The 19,360-nt window shown below is 41.6% G+C and overlaps 1 protein-coding gene across 2 annotated transcripts in view; it reads left to right on the top strand.

Annotated features, from left to right (window-relative positions):
* Nucleotides 1–19,360, top strand: part of furinb (furin (paired basic amino acid cleaving enzyme) b) — a 60,544-nt gene that overhangs the window by 16,670 nt on the left and 24,514 nt on the right. For both annotated transcript variants that reach the window (XM_070907085.1, XM_070907084.1), the window contains exons 2-5: nucleotides 9,080–9,178; nucleotides 15,244–15,339; nucleotides 17,112–17,240; nucleotides 17,391–17,467. In XM_070907085.1, coding sequence (XP_070763186.1) covers nucleotides 9,080–9,178; nucleotides 15,244–15,339; nucleotides 17,112–17,240; nucleotides 17,391–17,467 — 401 coding nt within the window. The remainder of the gene's footprint in view (nucleotides 1–9,079; nucleotides 9,179–15,243; nucleotides 15,340–17,111; nucleotides 17,241–17,390; nucleotides 17,468–19,360) is intronic.

The raw sequence follows: 19,360 nt of genomic DNA, 5'->3' as shown, positions 1-19,360 counted from the left end.
AATCAGACACTAATCTTGCTGGCATTATTGCCATAATCAAAATAAAAATTAGTTTTTTCTTTGCGATTAGACGTGTCTAACGGTTGAAGAATATATAATGAAAGCGAAACAGGCACAATAAAAAGGGATTGGTGTGGTGGGTTTTTGGAGAGGTTTGTATGGTGTCCACCACCATCTCTTAACAAAGAATAGTGGTGTGCCGTGCACATACTGCTCTTGACCCTATCTGAGCAGACAGACAGCAGACAGCACAATCTTGACACATAAATTGCAGTGCGCCGCCGGATTGCCAGTGACACACCTAACCTACCGCACCTTTCGACCCGCTGCAGTCCTTGGCGAGTCACCAAAATGCTGAACAGTGCAGGCAAAGTAAAAAACATGTCTACATCTCAGGAAAATGCTACAAACATAGAATCCACAATGTCCTATACTGTAGATAAATGTGATCATTTGCAATACGTTCACATGCAGCCTGAATCTGTCAGGTTTTCTACCGAGTTTATATTGGGCAGATACGAAGACATGGATGATTTTAATGAGGGTCTCAACATGAGGAGAGGGATAAAATGTACGCACTGAACGTGTCGGTATTAATAGATGGAACCAGAGGAAGAGTCGCGGGGGTGGGATGGGGGGGTGAAAGACGCTGTGAGTAAAGGAATTAAACTGGCGAGCACTGAGTGGAAATGGAAGTGGAACCTATTTACTTCAGTTCCTGAAAACTAGGGTGACGGAGCCTGACAGCGGCTGTTCTTGCACCAGGGAATTCAGCATAGGTGATGTGGAAAAGAGCAGTGGGCTGAGTTACACTCTGCAAATGAATAATCCAGCAGCCTCACAGAATCCCAGCGCTCTTAAACAGGCCACCGTCTGAGGAATGAGCCAGAGGGGACAGCTGGAGGCTGGAGTTGTCTTTTTTTTTTATTGACCTCATCACACGCGGAGAGTGGAAGACAGAGATACAGAGGTGTGTGTGTGTCGGTATGTGTTGGCGAGTGCACAGGTGTTTCTTCGTGGCTCTGTGATGTTTAAGTGAGAGTGTAATGTGATTTTTCTCTCTGGAGTTTTGTTTCTTCATACCGCTGGGTCACGTCTTCTTGCTGTATGTCTGAATGTGTTGACAGCTTCCATTTTCCTGAGGTGAGCCCTTGAAGTAAAGGGCACAAACTAGGCAGAGGACATTTTGCACATTCCTTTTCAGTGGTCCATCAGTGCTGCTGTACACCCACGGCGCCTCTCCCAGTGCTCCTGCCTCCCCTATTGCAACCAATTGATAGATTGACTGATCTGAGTCTATGAAAAATCAATAGGACAACCCTTTGAGTGCTCTTCACATTGATTTTCTTTTATGACATGGTAATCAAGGCGACACGCTGCCTCCAGGCATAAATGAAAGGCCAAGAGCACTCAGGTTGTACTTTTACAGCACAACAACATTGAATACTGAACACTGTAACATACTCAATATGTAAGATTCAAGATTTGCCATTACAATGATATTTATTTTTCTTTTTTAAATTTACTGTCCATCTGTTTTTTCACTCCTCATTTGCATAATGTAAATCTCGGACACACTCACCGTGGTAGCACATTTGTTTCCATAGCTTCTTTAGATCCAAAGAGCACTGATCCTGTTCATCTGTTGAAAATCTCTGTTTATTCTCCTCCTCTCCCAGAGGCTTCAAAATTAACCTTGGTGGATCTCAATGCTCTGCTTTCTACCGAAGCTGTTTTCATATATCATCAAGTCTTCTCCTGCTTTTCCTCATGGCAAGACGACGTCAAGGCCCCTCGTCGCCCCAGTTTCATACTGTTTACCAATGCATCTGAACCTGTGTTAGTCGATCCCTCATCCTCTCCCCTCTTTTTTTTTTCTCCTCTCTTTTGTTCTCCGTCTCTTTGTTGCTCAATGACTGGTAACAGCAGCATAACATGGAGAGATGGTTAGCTTCCTTCACCCCAAGACATGACAGACCATTCTTCTGTAATATCAGAGCAGGTTAACAATGTGATTGCTGATATTACCATAAGGAGAAACCAGCCCCACAGCTGTGCTGGAGCACTGCGAAAAGCAATGCATCCAACTCTGCATGAATATTCGACACTTTAACTATAGTTAAAGTTTGGTGTTTACTCATTTGGTTAGCACATGTCTCCAACCAAGACAGGGATTCGAGACTTAAGAGTCAGCCCAGTGGGATGAATCTCAAATTAAAAAGGCAAGGAGCGATGTGAAATATTTAATGTCTCTCTCTCTTTCTCACACACACACACACACACTTTCTCCCTCACATGCAAGGTCTTTTTATCTGTCTCAGTCTCCCTTTCTCAAGGCCATAGCACCGAATCTTCAGTGTGTGTGTGTGTGTGTGTGTGTGTGTGTGTGTGTGTGTGTGTGTGTGTGTGTGTGTGTGCTTGCGTGCACATGTCTGAATAAATTTGAACACCAGCATGTTTCTGGGTTAGATGTGCTGGCTGGATGTATCAGTGCCACTGAGCAAAGTTTGACTGAGTGATGATGTACCTTTACTCCGTGTGTGTGTGTGTATGTGTGGTTTTTGATAAGACCCCTCTCCCTGCTCTGTCCCTTATCTGTTTTCTGAATAATCACACCACAGAGATAAGTTACATCGGGAATGATACTTTTTCTACATTTTTTATGTCTGCAGCAAATGCATGAGATTCATGTACTCGGGCCATTTAATTTTCTGCTCTAATCTAACTAAACCCATTGCATCAAAGCATAAGGGATACGGTGTGGATTCACTATGTTTTATTCAGGCATAGAATCACAGAGGGTGATACCATCATCGGTTCGAATTACAAAGCAGTAGTCATTTACAGTGACAGAACTGTATAAATTCAGTTTTATGGTAATGTTAGCCAAAGGTCAGGCATCAGTAGGGGCTCTATATCTCTGCTCTCTTGGTGTCTTCCATGACATATGACTTTTGTAGCCATTTCATACTTCACCTTCTCCACTCCTCTATTCTCCTGTGATATGTCTCTTTCTCCTGCCTCACTTTCATTTCCCTCCTTTCTTTCATATTCCACTGTGTCATACTCTCCCAGAATAGGAGCAGGTCTAGCCGGACACACGGTGATTTAGAGTGTCTTAACCTTCAAGGTTTTTGTGCTTTCCCCACAGCTGCTTGAATAACTCTTATATACTCTTATTCAAGAAAATGTATTCAGAGGCCCAAATTGGCTTTCACACCTTTTATTCTGCCTCTGTCTTGCTACTTTACCACTACCAAAGGGACGGCCTTCATAGGCATTTTGTTAAATCTTTGCTATTCAGCCACATAATTAGCCAAAACAGTTTTTCGTGGCTCAGCTTTTCCCAAGACAATAAGTCCCCTGAGCTGGCGAATACAGTCAAGGCAGGCAACATGTAGAATCAGTGCTAAGATGCAAACAAATAATTACCCTTCATTTGAAAACACTCAATTAGCCTCTATTTCAGAGTAAAATAATGAGTGTCTCCCACTAAGCGGGAAGCCTAGAGTTTCAGCTGTAATTAGTCCAAAAGATGGCAGCCCAGTGGCTCAGCGAATGATAACAACATGACTGTTTTATGAGCCCAACAGCAAATATCGAATCAAACCAACGCACACCAACACATTTGCTGTGTACATAAACTGTAAGCAACAAAGAAAGCACCCATCTCTGTAGGGTTTTACATTGATGTCTGTTTTGTGGGAATAAGCAACATAAACAAAAAGAAGGACAGCATATAAAAGAAAAGGTGAAATAGGAGAAAGGGCTGGTGAGCTGTGGTGCAATCAATGGGCTCTGCTGTGCCGCTGACATTTCTATCTCAGATGTGCAACGGAAGCTGCCTCTGAGTGCTTTTCTACTGTACAAAGGAGCAGAAGAGCATCGTGTACTTTCCTGTGTGTGTCTCACACATTTATATGCCTACTGTAGCATCTTCCATCAAGGTTAGTGGAATCGTATATCACAGGCTGTGAAATAAGGTGCTCAGTGTTTAGAGTGAATTACTATTATTGCTGTGTCTCTAACCAACTATTGATGCTAGTGTTTTTCCCTGAAAGATGGCTCTGATTGACGCCAATTCCAATAAGGCAGATTTGCCTCACTGCAGTTTTCCTGAGCTTAAGGGAAATACACTAAATGTGGAACTCAGTCACAGCTAATACCAGCGTAGTGCACTTATAAGCTCCCATGTGCTGAATACTAAATATTTGTATTAAGTTCCCATGCTGAATGCATACGAACATGCACACACACACACATGCAAACTATATCATTGCGTTAGTCGGCTGGAGTCCACACACATACTCTCATTCTCCACTGCCTCTTCACTACCAGTTCTCTGAATATTGGAATTCTTTTGAGTCTCTCTGCAGAATTTCAGTTCAGTGATGAAAAATTTGATTTTATTGTGTAGCTTTTCCACCGCCTATCACTTGAGACAAGCACAGTGTGTCTGGGACGAAACAAATTCTCGTGCCTGTGCAGTGCATAATTTTATCCTCACTAGTTTGATGAGAGTGAAAAGAAAACTTCCCCTCGTTTCAAATCAGTTTGCAACATTAGAGCGTTGCCCAAACACTTGTATGCACATACCCTGCAATGTGAAATAACATTAGGTTACAGCCCAGTGAAGGCTTGCTACATTTCTCTTTTCGGCGCCACTGATCTGAAGCCAATCCCCTGTGGCCAATATTGACTTAACAACTGTGGCGGGAGGTGGCTAGAGACCAAGGCAGCCACCATAGAAGAGACCAGCATAGGACACGGCAGGATATGGGATGTAGGAGACACACCGTGACATTACTTTCAGTCACCTTGAAGTCTAACAACCACTCTGACCGATAACGTCAGCAGATATCTTGAATTCCCCGGTGGAGTGTAGAAAAATGCTGTGAGTATGACCTCTGATATGGAATGCTGTGGTAAACAGCGTCTTTTAACTCTCATTGCCCAACATGAGTGGTAGGTAGAGAAAATAGGCTATATAAAGGATTATTAGAGAAATAAAAAACAAACGAGAAACATTGATGTGATGAGTGGGCTGAAGAAATTGTGAAAAAGTGGTTGATGCCTCTTTGATGCTTCACATAGCTCTTGGACTGACAGAAAGCTTTTGATATGCGATCTCACCGTCAGTTGCACTCAAACTCAGCTAACATGCAGACTCCCACATCTGTCTGTCTCACACAAGTTCACCCCTTTGTAAGTTCAAAGTTGTTCAATTTACAAGCTTGCAATACTTGCATCAGATGAACCCAATTTAGACAAATCTCAGTTCATAAATAATGTCATTTTCAATCTCGGTGTCCACGCTTGCAGACTCACAGATGTCCTCCTGCAAAGTCCACTGCAAGAGAGGGCTGTCCCATTGTGGAAGCTACACTGGCATTAGGGCTTTTGTGCAGTCTTTTTGTGCCTTGTAATTTTGAAAAAGTATGTTTGTCTCTTGTGTCATCGAGCTTATTTGAGTCAGTGAGAAAAAGTTTCATACCTCAAGCTGCTGATATCTTTGCATGTCGTAGCTTCAAGTTCTGAAGACTGATAACTATTAAACGTTGTCATTCTCAGGGAAACTCAGATTCTCAGTCAACAGAAGAAAAAAAACCCACCAGATTTCAAAAGAATTTCATTGGATTCTAGAATGTAAGATGAAAAACATGAGCATGAGGTTCACTTATTGACAGCTCAGCTTTTTCAAACAAAGAAAAAAAATTATGATGCTCTATATATTATATTATATTTGAATATGCAGTACAATGGCTGCTTTCACTGGAGATTACAAGGACAACAACTGCAGGTGTTCCTTTCTATCTACTGCTTTTACTATCTGAGAACATAAACTTTACTGAAATATTCTTTTGGATAATGTAAAAAGGGGATAATATGTGTTTCTTTGAAACCTGAATACATGAACTCCAAAGCCATTTATAAGTGAACCACTGATTCAACTTTATGCTCCTATTTTCTGAATGTACTTTCTTATTCTCTACAATCCACCAAGATTATATTAAGATCTGTTATCAGCTATTGTAGGCTTGTCCTTGACATGTAGTATGTTATAAGGCATTTTTGATAATTAATTATAGATTTTAAATAATTTGGACATGTTTTCTTCATAAAAGGATTACCTCGTGCTGACTTGGCAAGACTGTCTGACTTATGTCACTTCCTTTTAGAGCTGAAACAATTAGTCAATTAGACAATTAGTCAATTAATTGATGAGTCGATCGTCAGAGCTGTTAATCATTTAAAATTATTTTAATCCAAAATTCCCAGGTTGTATAGAGCCCCAGGTTGTAGCCTCTCTGTGAGGATTTTCTTTTCTTTTTCTTTTTAAATGAAATATCTCTGGGTTTTGGGCTGTTAAAGCCAAATAAGCAACATGAACAACAACAGCAACACTTTGGGCTCTGGGAACTTATGATGGGCATTTTTTCACAATTTTCTGACATATCATAGACTAAATGACTAAACAGTTAATCAACAAAACAGTTGGTCGATTAATTGATAATGAAAATAATGGTTAGCCTTCCTTTCCTTTTCTTGATTAGCAGCTTTATCTTTGGGTTCTTTTTAGTCATATGCAATGAACCCTTCTGTACAAGATTTACCTCCAGGCTACATGAAGGTATAGACAGGATGGAGACAGGATCGCAACAACTAAAGTAAGACGTACATGAGATAGGAGGGTAAAGGGCAGCATGCCTCTAATGCAGACTCGGAGCATAGTGGCAGGGTGACTAATGACCCACAGTGCTCTCAATTATTATCGCTGGCACGCATACACACACACACCACATGATTCATTCTGGTTCAGACTGTAGAGGCATGAGTCAGCCGCACTCATGGGCAGCTACACCAACATTTCTATCTCCATCTCAATTCCCAGAGACCCGTAGACTCTTGGTCTAAATGAGGACATCAGCAATCTCGGAAATAGGTTTGTCCCACAGAAAAGCCACCCCGGTGCAGCACAAATTAGCTTTCTGCCCTGCTGCAATCAATGCGAAAGTGGGTCTCATTAATTTCTCGGGTCACATCCTTCATCACACCTCAATCTTGCATCATTCGGAGGCCATATCCTTTTGCATGGCTTTGACGTTATTTTCCAGACGGCGTGTCTTAAGGTCAGTCGCTGATCGTCTAATTTACTGAAGATGTCACATAGTCGGCATCGACTAAGGACCTGCCACAAAGGTGTCTCCAAGGAGAGTATCCTGTCATAGTAATAATTCACCTTTCTGTCCAGTGTCAACTGTATTACCTAAACTCTACTATATTGCCTCTTTATATTTATGTCTGCTTGATATCTGGGAGCCTAATGATAATTATCAAGCTTTGCTTGACTTGAACACATTGAACGTCAGCTTTTTTACATATGTCTATGTAAGTATAAATCAGTAAAGAAATCTTGTTTCATGTTGACATTTTTTCTTGCACTTTTTCCATCATTTAAGGATTGTCCTTTTGAAAAGCTGTCTCCTCGCAAAAGCAGCCTTACTCCTCTTTTCCACATACAGTTGTATGCAATGGGGAAAACATTTTTGTATAACACTGAGTAATTTAAGACTGATGGTCTGATGTGGAAATTATCGCAGCAAGTGATTTTATAATCAAGTCTTAATGACAAACATTCAGACAAATGAAGTCAAATTGGCCGGCACTAGGCTGGCAGCTTTATGTCGGTGCTGCCAGACTGGGCCTCTGAGCTCCAGCCTCCAGTCTGGTCGTCTTGCAGACAGCCAGCATGCAGACTCAGCCTGCAGCCCCAGGAGAGCCTTTCATCCTGCTGCGTCTGCTCTTCTCCCTCCTCGCACACATCCATCCTGCCTGGTCGGCCTGTCAAACCTTGCACCCCCCCCCCACTCTCTCTTCCTCCGCTCCACTGGGCTTGTGAAGGTGAGCCAGTCCCCAGTGGCACTACTGTACAGATTGCAATGCTTCCTCTTCAAATGAAGGCTGCTCTCTTGTGAATACCCATGTAAAGAGTGGCTGGACTGCTCCTCATCATCCTCTTTCTCCACCTTTTGTTTTGGTTATTTTTGATCCTCTTTTTTGTACTGTGCACTTATCTCTGGATGTCTGTATTATTTAGTCTCTATCTTGCTCTCAGGCCAGCTGTCCTTGACCATGACTAGGGGAGGCGCAGGCTGCTCCGTGTGTCACTTAAGAGCAAAGCTGGCAAAAAGAACGCACTCCCTGAGGTTTTAGGCCAGTTTGGTGACAGCTGTCACCTCATCGCTTGTCCTTAAAAGCTCTTTTATGAGCACGATATGTGAAGGAACAATGACAGCAGCACGAGGAATGCTCCAGTCTAGATCTGAAGTGACTCTACCTCTAATGGATGCATTTAATCATTTTTGATAGATTGTGTCCATCTGCAGCTGTGTAATGGATGTCTTTCTGTTGGTGCACTTCTCTGTATGTGTGTGTGTGTGTGTGTGTGTGTGTGTGTGTGTGTGTGTGTGTGTGTGCGCATGCGTGCGTGTGTGTGTGTGTGTGTAAAATTTTCTCTAATCTGCTGAGTTGAAGTCTCTTCACCCCACTTCCAGGTTAGCTTCTATTCCTCTCTTGCTCTGCGGAAAAGACAGGTTCTTTTTTCATTCATTCTGAAAAGCTGAACTGTAATTCTGGGGGATGTTCAAATTCTAAGCTAAATAGATCTCTAATACCATACTGGCTGGAGAAAATTAAACAATGATAAAAGACCCATTTTGTTAGCATTCAACAACCACAACTCTCATGTGGCTTTTACAGCACTTCTGTGACTAAGACTCACACAATATGTTATGGGTGGCTCATAAAATAATGGTCATTTTATCTGTGATAAAGTGAAGAGATGCTCACATTTCTACTGTCCAGTGCAGCAATAGATGCTCATTTAGCTTTGAATATGGACAGAAAATGCCAGGCTCCAATGTCCAAATGGACGTGTCGGTTTTCAGCTGTTTCCGAAATGAATGCTATCTTGCACATTTGCTCGTGTGCACATGAATGCCTTTGTGAGCACAGAGTGTTATCTCGCCGTCCTGTTGTGGCAGGTGAACTCATTGCCTTTCCCTTTGTGTTTGTGCAGGTTTTTGGAGATTATTATCACTTCAGGCATCATGCCGTGGAGAAGAGGGCTTTGTCTGGCCACAGGGGGATGCACATCAGACTGCAAAAAGAACCACAGGTAAGACTGGTGTCAGCTCTCACACAACTCATTGCAGCACTCCGTGTTGGCAACAAAAGGCCAAAAGACAGATTGGATTACACACATGGAGTGTGTATATCACAAGAGAAAAGGATGCCAGCGTCAATGACAGCTTGTCAAATTCTGCATTCTTTTTCAGTCCACACTGGTCCTTCAATCTGTCCCCCTGACCCAATCTGAGGTCCCACATAGCTGTAAATATACAAAATAAACCCTGCCAAACAACACACCAGCTGGGGGTGTCTCTGTTTGGCCTCGCTTTTTCTCCAGTCTTGTAAAATCATTATTTGCACCTTAATGTTAACTAGAGAGGAAAATTCAGTCCAACATCCAAAAACAACAACATTCTCCGTCCCTGAATATCATCATCATTTGGACATCTGGTTGCACAACTCTATCTATACTATGTTTGCAGTAGGAGAAAGGTCTGGCAGTATTCACTGTCATTATATTGTAGGTTAAAAAAACAAAAGTATTTCTTGAACTGAAGGCAATTATACTCTTGTCAAATATGGGAAAACGTGGTTTGTAAGAAAGTGTTGTAAATCAGCCTTCATGAATAACATGGTTTGGGTTTCTTTACATAATGAAGTTTGTGTACCGGCTGGGAACAAATTTGTTGATTCATTTTGGTTAACATTGTTTACACTGATTAAAGTCACATTGAAGATATTACTCTTGAATCTTTATTACAATCAAACATACACAGTCCAGCACACTTCAGATCAAAGCATGTCAAACTGAGCCGCCTCACACTACAGGAAAAGTAATCCTTGAGGAAACACTAGATATGATCTTTAAAACAAACATTTCCCTGTGCATAAAAATGGTAATTAGATGTGAAATTTAGGTTATTTCTCTGCTGTCTTGTGAAGGCAACAGGAGATGTGCTAACGACAGGCCTATATGGAAAATGTAACTCACATTATTTGGGATATATATCTATATATATAGATATATATCTATATATATATAGATAGATATATATAGGGGGCAAGATCTGTGACTAATATAAAGGTTAATACAGTTAATACAAGTATAAGAATGTCATAACCTTTTGCAAGCTGTGTACATGTGCCTACTTCACAAACTTCTCTGTATATGGTTTTCTGTGTTTTCTAGAAAATAATGAAGAACATAGCTGCTGATAGTGAGAACTGTGGAACATTGATTCTGTGAATTCTCAGTGGCAAAACCCCCAACACCTTAACAATCATGCACTAGTTTGGTCAGTTAAAATCGTCACAAAAAAATCAAGCCACCCCTTTACCCCAGAGATTTTCCCCATTGATGTCAAAGCCAAACTGAACAGCAAGCTAGAAAAGTTGAATATCTGTCAACCCAGGCAGCAGCAGCAAATAACTACGTGTGCACACAACTGCAGAAGCTGCCACCTGACTCGGCAACACGCTGCTGCCATGTTTACATTGGAAACACTGGAGGCAGTGGTGGTAATTGCTGCTATTTAAAAGCATCTTCAGAGGTACCTGACTGGTGCTAAAAAAAAGGGGCTGTTGCAAAGTGATAACAGACTTGGGCCATCTGTAGCTAGGCCTGCCAAGTAGAACCCAAGGACCACTTTCTAGCTTTTCCAGAGCCCAAGTCAAGCTGAAGAGAGGACTGATGTAGTCTGACAAGCGCGGAGGACCCAATACATCATTAGTGAGATATGGTGACATTCACTGAGGCCAGTGGTGCCAGGGGTTAGGCTAAATGGACATTAACAAGGCTCTGAGAGCATGTGGGTTCGGAGGTGTCTGCCTAGGAGTACAATGGTACTCAAATAGTTTTAAGATTTGCTTTGAGATCTTCAAAATCAACAACAAATGAGATTTAGTATGGGCAGTGACAGGCATGGATCCTGTCATTGTTACTAAGGTGGATTTAATGATGTACAATAGTAGATTTTAGAGTTGTATGCAATGGTGAAGGGTAAGATGCAGAATGAGCTGTTGGCAAAACCGCACGAATAAGACTAATGAGAAACAGTTAATTGAAAGCTGATGTCCTCCTAATAAGTGGCTGGCAAGGACCAGGATTAATCTGGAAGATGGAAAGTGAGGTTTACTGTGTGGCTAGGTTGCCTATTTCCTTTAGACTGCACATGCCATTTGGCAATACCTAATAAGAGAGAAAGCGTCTTGAATTTTTGGAGCAGCACAGGTAGATAAGACTTATCTAATATAAATTTCAGTTTTGACAGAACAGATTCCATCTCTCAGGTTCATCTCAGTCAGAAGGTCTGTAGTTCAAGTTAACACCGTGCTTGAACCCCCCGCTGTTCAGGGCATCAGGTTTCTGGCTAAGGAGCAACAGTTTGTCTCTATATTACCCACCCACCCACACAAACCAGAAACAGACCAAACCTCAGGCAAAGCATGACCGCTGCCAAAAATCACCACAGCGTTAAGTGAGTGGGTTTGTGTTTACATGTGTTTATTTATGTGCATTTGTATATTCATGTGTGTGTGTGACCATCTGATCTCTGGAAAAGGGGAGAGAAAACGTTCTGCTTTACCTGGTTCAAAGAAAACGGACTTAAAAGGCAGTGAAAACATAATGGTTGGATTTGGATTAGTCAATGCTAAGCTTTGAGCTTGTTACAGTGTTTCCTTTCTGTAATCCGGCTGCTGTCTCTCACATTACCCCCATTGTCTCTTTTTGCTCTGCTCCATGGTACTAACATGCCGCTTATCAACATCCCCTTTGAATAATCACACAGTGGCAAGATGACATTGGCAGCTGCATAAGCTTTTACCATTATGCTTGTGAGGGTTGTTTGTCATCTCCCCTCCACACCCAACACCTTCTCTATGAGGGAAAGAATCGATTTGTTTTGGGGTGGCTGCTGTTGGTTTTGTAGAAACCGCAATGTAAGGCAGTTTACTGCATGCTGTGTTTCGAAAGGACCTTACCCTCTCTCTCTCTCTCTCTCTCTCTCTCTCTCTCTCTCTCTCTCTCTCTCTACATCAGAGTACATTGTACCTTTATTGTGCTGAGTCCTTATTGTTAAAGGATATGGCGATATGCTATATTTTCGTTTTTGTCAACAAATCCTTAGTTTGTCTCTCAGTACTTTCGGACTTACCCAGCTTGTCTGTGGCACTCAAGGGGGGCCCCAAGCCCGCTGGTTCCTGCTGAACGTAAATGTTTAAATATGAGTCACAGGAGGAGATATGGTGTACTAGCGAGTGTGTAAGGCAGTAACCCTCGTCGCAGGTTGCACATGTCCATGGGTTGTGGGCAGTTCAACTGAATACTGAGAGTGATTCTTCCCTCTCAGATTGTTTTTACCAGCCGCGTCAGCATGTGGCAGGTATTGTTTTCACCTTGTGAGTTTGTGTGTGTCATCATGGCATATCTACTCAGTATTTGAATTTGAGGCCCAGAAGAAATAAAATTGGACTTTTCATGGAATTTGTTGATATTAACAACAAAATTAGACATCACCAGACTCATCCTTTAACATACCTTCTTTCACACAGATTCATAGATCAAAGCGCAGGCTGTCTCTCTGCGTTGCAAACAATACCAGCATGGCTTCTCCTTAGTCATCAGACAAGCCTTCGGGACACTGTGTGAGAGAGAGATGGAACAAATAGTTTATTGCTCAAGCGGATTACAGACCTAGGCCATGTGGGGTCCTTCTTCTCCTTCATGATTGCTCCTTTGTGTGGTTGTGTTTGGCTGCTCTTTGTCCTGTGCCAGACCTCAGGGGGTGAGTGTGCTCGTACTGTATCTCTGTGTTCTTATTAGTACTCCATCACTGACCTGGTCGTCAGGTCGATATCGATTCGATATCGACCTTGTTTTTCTCCGTCCCTAATAGCGGGTGATCTTGCTGAAATGTTGCATTCCACATTTTTCGCTCATATACACAAAGTATTACACATTTTGGTGTAACTGAAAAGATTACAGTACATAGCATTTATTACATTGAATGTCAGTTTTCCTAAGGTAATGCTGTATAAGTAAGCTGTGAGTTGAATGTGCTAATGTTTAAACATTTGCATTAATTAGCTATAGAAATGAAACTATATATCCTACAGTAGATGGCTGTATCCAGATCATCATCTGATTAATCTATCAGTTGTAATTTTTCTCTGATAATAATGTGCTGTGCAGTGGGCAGCAGTGCAATGAGGTCAGCCATGTGCAGTTATAAATGTAATAAAATAAGATAAATGTTAATTGGTCTAGGGTCACTTGAATGAGGTTAATGGCTTCATTCTCTGAGGCAGAGTTGTCATTTAGGTTAGGAGTTACACCACCCTCAGTAGCTCTACTGAACACGTTTTCATTGAGACCACGCACTTTATAACAGCATGTAATCATGAAATCAAGCAAGTAGAGAAGCCCGACAACTAGGAACAGCTCTGACAGCAACAAGCGAAAAGGAAAAAACGATTGAAAAGAACTAAAATATTTAAATAACAAGTACTTTCAGAATCTACCAGGCTTTGTAAAGGAAATTCACAAGTTTAGACACGCTTTACTTGAATGTTCTGGATACAGAAGTGGAACCAGTTTAAGCTTGGTCACCTTCAGAAGAAATTCAGCAAAGGATTTGATTTGATTGCATTTATCACTGACAATCATAATGCATAACAGCATTTGCTTAAGCTGCCATAGAAGATAAGTCTCTGTACTATAGTTTCACTCCATCTATGTAAATTCCCTCTGCTACAGAATCAGTTCAGTCCAAGTTAGCTTTCAAATATTATTTGAATGATTAATTAATTTACATTTTTCATATTTGCCTTTTGTTCAATAAGAACAAAGTGTAGTGTTTGTCACACTAGATCCACATTTCTCTGTGGTTTTCTAATGGGTTCACTACTCGTTATTTGGATCACACACGTCTGTAACTCATTTATTTATGTAGAAATCATTTGTATTATAGCAAGAAGCATGAACACATCATTGGCATGCTCATCGAGGGAATAAGGTTGAATACCGCTCCATCTGTGAGAATGTATGGATTGGATGGACTGGTTGTGCCTTCCATGTTGAAACTGAGCAGTGGAAGTGTGATGTGCTTTCAAACCTCACAACTAACAAATCAGATGTCGTCTTTGTTAAAGAGCAGCAGGCACATTTTTGAAGAGGCGTTCCTTATTAGGGTTACAAACTGCCAGCCTTTATCAGATTTTGTCTCACAGCTTGGATATAAAATGCTCAGTTTTCAATAGCCATAGTAAAGTGTGCCAAATACATATTTGACAGTCTGGTCCTCAGATTGGTGGTGACTGGTGAGAGGTCATTTCATAACAGGGATGTTGAAGAACAACTGCAGTTGCTACATGTGGAGGAGGCACTGCTACCTTCACCCTTAGGTTCGCCTGTGTAACACGACAAAATAGAAGCTCCAACAGAAGGTTTCTTTTTTTATCATCTAGTATGTATGCTGTGTGTGTTTTAAATATTTAACCAAATGAAAATATCAAATTCTTTCGGTGTCTTTAATCATACTTACTACTGGCGATCATGCTCACAGAGTAAAATCCTTGTCAAAATCTATAGATACGAGCATGAAAGAAGAGCAGAAAAATGCTTAGTGGACCAGTCATTTTAACTGGCAAGTGGACTTTAAATGATTGGGTATTGTGGAGCTTTTGGCAAGGATGTTTGGAACCGTTTTTTGCAACTTCAGAAACAAAGCAAAAAAATTACATTCACTATGTTTGATATTAGCATTTACTGTCACCCACCCCTACCAATCCTGTGCGTATCCCAGCAGCCTCCAGGACTTCAAAGGCCCCTACTCTGGCACACTGTACAGTAGCCACTTTCCCTCTGCATCTCAGAAATGAAATAAATTAGATAAGCTTCACATCTCTGCCTCTTTTTCTAGTTATTGCTTTTTGAACACAGCTGGGGCTGTGTTTTTCCACGTCTACAGTCTGTGGGACATTGCACAATTTATGAAATTGGAACATTAGTAATGACACAATAGCATTTGAAGATAACTGTGCAAACTATGAATTTTCTGTGTGTGTGTGTGTGTTTGTGTGTGTGTGTGTGTGTGTTTGTGGACACCGCAGGTCCTGTGGGCGGAGCAGCAAGTGGTGAAAAAAAGGAAGAAGAGGGATGTCTATGAAGACCCAACAGACCCTGATTTCCCCAAGCAGTGGTACCTGGTGTGTGGTGATCTCTTATCTTTATAACCTAGACCCCATTAGTTTGTCATTATGTCAAATACGTTAAACATGTCAAACATTCAGTATATGTGTATTATTTCTAAAATGTCATTCGCAGTGTAATTCGCAGTAGCATGCTTGTTGTATAACTTACCAATAAAGAAACGCAAGTAGGTGCACAGGTCACAGTCAGTAGAATATATGTATGATATGTATGATTTTTCATCTCTCTGTATTCCATCAGAGTGACACTTAACATTTTGAAGCTTTCGGAGAAGGCTTCAGATCTGTTAATAGCAAAGTGTTGTCCTGGACATTTTTCAGTTTCTGCTATACAATTATTTCTGATTAAATGTTGAAGGCCTCCTTATCCAACCCTTTCTGAGCCTACAGCACTCAATAGTTTCAGCTCTACAGAGGCTTGGGACGATACCTGATTTAAAGATGTATTCATTATCGCTGTGGCAGAAGTTATTAATTCCCTTATGGTCAGTCAGATAAGCATAAATTGAATTGCTAACCCCGTAGGCCTCTGTTACATCAGGTTCGCAGCCAACACAAGGTTTCCTCAGCAAAATGTATAATACAATGCATCCCGGGATTCTGGGTTGAATGTAATCAAATGTCAGGACAGATCGGTTACTAAACTGCATCACCTGTGAAACATTGATAGCAAATGGTTTGTCTGTCTGTTTTGTTATTCTCAGCTTTTCTCAGAGATGCTTCAATTTGACCTAATCTCCCCTTTTTTCTATTCATGAAACCTCTGTCACTGCAAAGGGATTAATGACAACATTGACTATGACATAAATCACCAGTGAATACAAGTTGTGAAACCACCTCTGCCATTCAGCATTAGACCTCTAATCGTATGCGGACTTAAACCCCTTTTCTCCAATTTAAAGTATTCTACACAGCTCTGGCTTGAAAACCACACAAAGATGGTTTAGCTTAAAGCATGTTCCACCAGTGCTGAATAGTTGTCTTGGTAGTGCAACCACTTTATTATATTTAGAGGGCTTTTATATTGGTTTATTTGGGTACATGGAGCCCCATCGGTTTGTAGCAAACATTTACTTAAGAATATGTATTGAATGGTGAAACAGTTCAAAGCCTACATTCAGGAATGTAAGCTACTTGCCTCCAAGCATCCAGGCATCCTCACAGAAGTGCACATGAAGGAGTTGTGCCCTGTGGAAGAAACAGAGGAGGGGGGCAGAGAAGTTTGTCTGTGATTTCTTTCTATTCCTCCATCTTCCTGTGTTCATCTGTAACCATCTCTTTCACCTCCAGCGTTCACTTCTCTTCACACTTCTCACTGTAGTCTCGCTGTACCGTTATTCATCCAAATCACGTTTTACCACTGTGTATCCCCTAATTGTCTGCCTTCCCCTGGCAAAATGCTCTCAACAAGATTTCTGACCTGCAACAAGTGGTCTGTCTTTTCGCTCTGACAGCGTAACTACAGCTGGATGCTCACACTGGGCAGCTCAGCCTGAGGAGGCAGGCATGTCAGGGTGATGCATTAAAATTGAATTTTAAGTATCCATGAGCCACCTCTGATCTTCCATTTTATATCTTGGTTTTTGTTTTGTTTTTTTTGTATTGAGCATTCCTGCTTTCATTTTTATCATAACAGTTTGCAGCGAGTATACGGTCTTTGCAGATGATTTAAGCTGTTCTCACACCGATGGACCTTTTTTGTCTGCTTTTCTGGAAAGTGTCAGTCACAGCAGACTGACAGTTGAACAAAAGCCTTGTGTCTCTTCCAGTCCGCCCCAACACATCAAGACCTGAATACCAAAGTAGCCTGGGCTCAAGGCTACACAGGAAGAGGTGTAGTGGTGACTATCCTGGACGATGGCATTGAGAAAGACCATCCTGACCTCTTCAGCAACTATGTAAGTCAAAAATACAAAGAAGTGCAAAGTAGCCTTAGTAAAAAGCATTTACAGTTACAGAACATTTTCAGAGAGAACTAGATTAAAGTTAAACAAGAGCTTGTGAAAATGACGTGATTGGTGTCCTGACGTTTTTCATGTCTCTCTTAGGACCCTGAGGCCAGCTATGATGTTAATGACGGAGACGCCGACCCCCAACCAAGATACACGCAGCGAAACGAGAACAGGTAACTTGGCAAAACCAGCAATCTGGCAACACCATGACAAGGAACTGATCTTAATTGCTTCCAAATTAGCTTTCCAGACGCAGACGTGTTTAGTTTTCATTGAGAGAGTGGGCAAACTCGTCCATAAACTGAGAAATCATTTGCAATTTATCAAACAACCCTTGTCCAGCCCTTGTTGTTTTTGACTCAGCACTAGCTTCCTTTAATTGTTAGTTGACAGGGAATGTAACTGGTGGGAAACCACCAAGTCTATACGGCTTGTGGTCTGGTGCTTTTGGCTGGAGTATTTACATTTAGAAACCAATTATATAAAGTTTGAAAGTACTGGTGCAGGCATTCCGCAAAGTCTTGAAAGATTGCCCCCCCCCCCCCCTCTTTTTTTTCTTTTGTGCTTCAGTACACAAGCCAAGCTGCTGTAGCTGCATTTCAAGGTCCAGCCAGTACAGCCCCACAGCCACTTCGGCACTTATTTGTGCTAATACAATACTTGTTTACTTGCCCTCAGTGATTCCCTTCAAGTCTTTGGTGATCGCATTAAAACATGTTCGCCCCAATTTAATGATGGAACACCAAAGCTCAAGCGAGGGCGAATCCTGAACCTTCATACCCTCCCCTCCCCCCATTTCTCCAAACACCACAGTCCTCTGCCTTAGTCCAATCCCCCTGGAGCAGATGAGAAGCTACATCCCGCCTCTGAAATGCACAGCAGGATTTGTCTCAAATCTCTCTTTTTTTTCTGGGATGACTGCCTAAGTCTTTTTGTAGTTGTTTGTTGTTTGTTTTTGTTCTTTATTTCGGTTTCAAAGCGCTGCATCCACTTGCAGTTGGTCAGAGGGAGAGGCTAAATAAGCTTAACAAGTTTTCATGAGATTGTCGAAACTATTGTGTGAGAATATAATAATTTCTGCCAGTTGTTCTAATTTGAACTTTCACGTTGTTTATCCCTCTAAGACGCTTCTGGTGTACACATAGTGTTTTTCTGTCCTCATCTGAAACATGATCTATTTATCTATAGTATTTTACTTATCTTGAAAGAGGTTAGCATCAGCAGATTTTTGAGCAGAGCCCTTGTTTTATTTTTGTCCTTGCCGACAGCTCGAGCAGCGATGCAGAGCGACCCCAGCCCTTTCTGTCAGTATAAAGTAGATCCCACTCTGTCCTGCTGATGGAACAAAGCACTACTGGAGGGGATTACTCCCTGCCTCTGGTTCACTTCAACCCCCCAACTGCACCGTGCTATTACTTCAGAAAGACACACACACATATTATAAACACAAAGTGCACAGACTTGCACTCTCACACACACACACTCTACTTCCCATGTCAGTGGAACAGCCAAAGCAATTATCTCGGACTGTATCAATTTATGGGCATTTAATGAAAAGCAATGGTGTGTCTAGGGTGCGTAGAGCATGGAGCTGCGGTGTATGGAGTGACCTGTGGACAAATTTTATCCAATGAGTTATGTAAATCACCACAGAGTAATGCAGGCCGACAGTAAGTAATGCTCACTACCCCCTCACAATAAGATTATATGAATATATTCATAGGACAACAAAAAGCAAAGGAGAGTTGGAGGTGGGCATTTTCCATAGCCATGAAGGCCAGTTCATTTGTACTGATGACACGCAAGGCTGATTTTTGAATTCTTATCTCTGGGTTTTTCCAATAAGAAGCTCTGTATTCTTGAGTTGGCAGCTCAGGCAGATATTGCTGAAGGGGCTCCAGGAGAAGTTGAAGGCTGGTTGAAGTCTGGCCAAGTAGGTAATCATTTTGTGCTTCATCATGACAATGTTTGACTTTTTCTTCCACTTTTCCTCCATTATGGCAGTATGATGTGGATGTAGAGGGCAGGGCTGGATAGCAGGATTGATTTCACCTCCTGTCCACAGC

This window comes from Enoplosus armatus, chromosome 6 (genome assembly GCF_043641665.1).
Source record: "Enoplosus armatus isolate fEnoArm2 chromosome 6, fEnoArm2.hap1, whole genome shotgun sequence".
Lineage (NCBI taxonomy): Eukaryota > Metazoa > Chordata > Actinopteri > Centrarchiformes > Enoplosidae > Enoplosus > Enoplosus armatus.
The sequence above is the reverse complement of the archived record's forward strand: the minus strand, read 5'-3'. Positions and strand labels throughout refer to the sequence as shown.